Consider the following 1,866-nt stretch of genomic DNA (forward strand, 5'->3'; position numbering starts at 1 on the left):
TGATGCTAGAGAAAGGATCTCTGGACTTCATCACCAAATCAGGCAGCGCTTGTCCATAAAGTCCAAGTCAGCCCGAGGTCTGAGTGTGTCTGTCTCTTGGGTCTGCCTGCCCTTCCTTATTCACGATACTTCAAGTAATCAAGGACCTCAAACTATCATTCATGTTTTTAAGACGGCAAGAGAGTTTAACATGATTTTAAAATACTGCCTTTTCAAGCTTGGACGCTTGAGGACTTCGGGAGGAATTTAGAACCTTTTTGCCCTCGGGGCTTGAGCCCCGCCATCCGCTTCTTTACTTCGGCTCTGCTGTAGGGCGGGCGGGAGAGGACCGGGAAAAGGCGCCGGAGTAGCGCCGCATGGAGCCCGACCGGCGCGGCTCGTTCGGGAGGGCGCCCAGTGCCGGCACGACCCCCGTCCCCGCCCGCACGCCCACCCCGCGCCGGGAAAGGGTGTTCCCGGGGCGGGCGAAGGGCGGGAAGGGGGACGGGTTATCGAGAGGGAAAATCGGCGGCTGTCGGCGCAGAGCGAGCTCGCATTCCGCGCCGGCGGCTCGGCTTCCTCGTCCGCGTCCGGCCATGGGGCTGCAGCCCCGGCGCGCCGCGGGGCCCTGCCCGCCCGCGGGGAGAAGCGCCGCCCTGCCCGGAGCGCGCTCCGCTCCTCCCTGGGCCCGCAGCGACGAGCCGGAGGGAACTCCGGGGCGCCCCGCCACGCTGCCGCCCCTCCTGCCGGCCATCCTGCCGACCCCCTCCGCTTCCCCAGCTGCCGCCCGGGCGCAGCCCAAGAAGCCGCCGGCGGCCGCCTCGGCCCCCAAGAAGGCAGCGCCTCGGCCCGCGGAGGAGAAGGCGGCGAGGAAGGCGCGGGGGGCGCCCCCGGAGCGGCCGGGCCCCCTCTCCAGCTCCTGGCCCTGCTCGTCCCTGCAGCGGCCGCCGCCGCGGAGACCGCCGGCCGAGCGGGCTGCGCGGCCCCAGCCCACCCCGCCGCAGCCGCGGGGCCGCCCGGGGGCGCCGGGGGCGGGCAGCCGCTCCTGCGAGAGCCTCGGCGGGGCGCCGGGGGAGGCGGCGGGGCGCTTCTCGCTGAGCCTGCCCCCCGAGGCCATCCGGGTGCTGCAGCGCCGCAGCCTGGAGCGGCAGCGGGGGCAGCCCGCGCCTTCCCCCGCCGGCAGAGCCGGCCCGGCCCGGCGCGGCGACCTGCGCGCTCTGCTGAAGGTTTCGCTGCTCAACGACCGCCACCGCTACGACGACGAGGAGTACGAGGAGGAGGAGGCGGGGGCCGCGGCGGACGAGGGGCTGGTGCGGAAATGCACCGAGTGGCTGCGCGGCGTGGAGAGCGCGGCCGGCCGCGACCACCCCGACCGGCTGGAGACGCTGCCGCACTTGGGCACCCTCTGAGCCCTGCCGGGACCGGGCAGCGGCGCGGCGGGGGCCGTCGGACCGGGGGAGGTGGGGCCGCCGTCCGCGATGTCGTGTTCCGAGTGGTGCTGTCGGCAGCCCGGGCGGGGGCGGCGGGGGCCGTCAGCAGAGCCCCTGGCCCGGAGCCGATCCTCGGGGCGCCGCCGCCGCCGGGGCGAGGGACAAAGGAGCGGCGCCGGCCTCCGCCCGCCGGTGCCCGGGTGCTGGGAGGGAGGGCACCGGCTGTGGGCGTCCTGCCTCCACCCTCGCGATTTTTTTAAAGATTTCTGGCTACTTTATAAAATGTGCGTAATGATTTTGTATATTTGTACATAAAAGTTCGTTTTTATTTATTTGAATAAAGGACTCTGTGTTGCGATAGCCTTTGCGCCTTGGTAGCTTCGCGTTGGGCTGTCCCAGCCCGGGCTGTGCGCTGTCTCGGTGCCGTGCGCTGAGGATGCCGGGCTGCTCACCGTGC

At 70.8% G+C, this 1,866-nt stretch overlaps 1 protein-coding gene across 1 annotated transcript; it reads left to right on the forward strand.

Annotated features, from left to right (window-relative positions):
• Window positions 1-341: 341 nt before the first annotated feature.
• PRR18 (proline rich 18) lies at window positions 342-1,525 on the forward strand. Its single transcript, XM_063390610.1, has one exon. The coding sequence runs from the start codon at window positions 357-359 to the stop codon at window positions 1,386-1,388; it is 1,032 nt and encodes a 343-aa protein (XP_063246680.1). The 5' UTR covers window positions 342-356; the 3' UTR covers window positions 1,389-1,525.
• Window positions 1,526-1,866: the final 341 nt, after the last annotated feature.

Source organism: Prinia subflava, chromosome 2, assembly GCF_021018805.1.
Source record: "Prinia subflava isolate CZ2003 ecotype Zambia chromosome 2, Cam_Psub_1.2, whole genome shotgun sequence".
NCBI classification, from domain to species: Eukaryota; Metazoa; Chordata; class Aves; order Passeriformes; family Cisticolidae; genus Prinia; species Prinia subflava.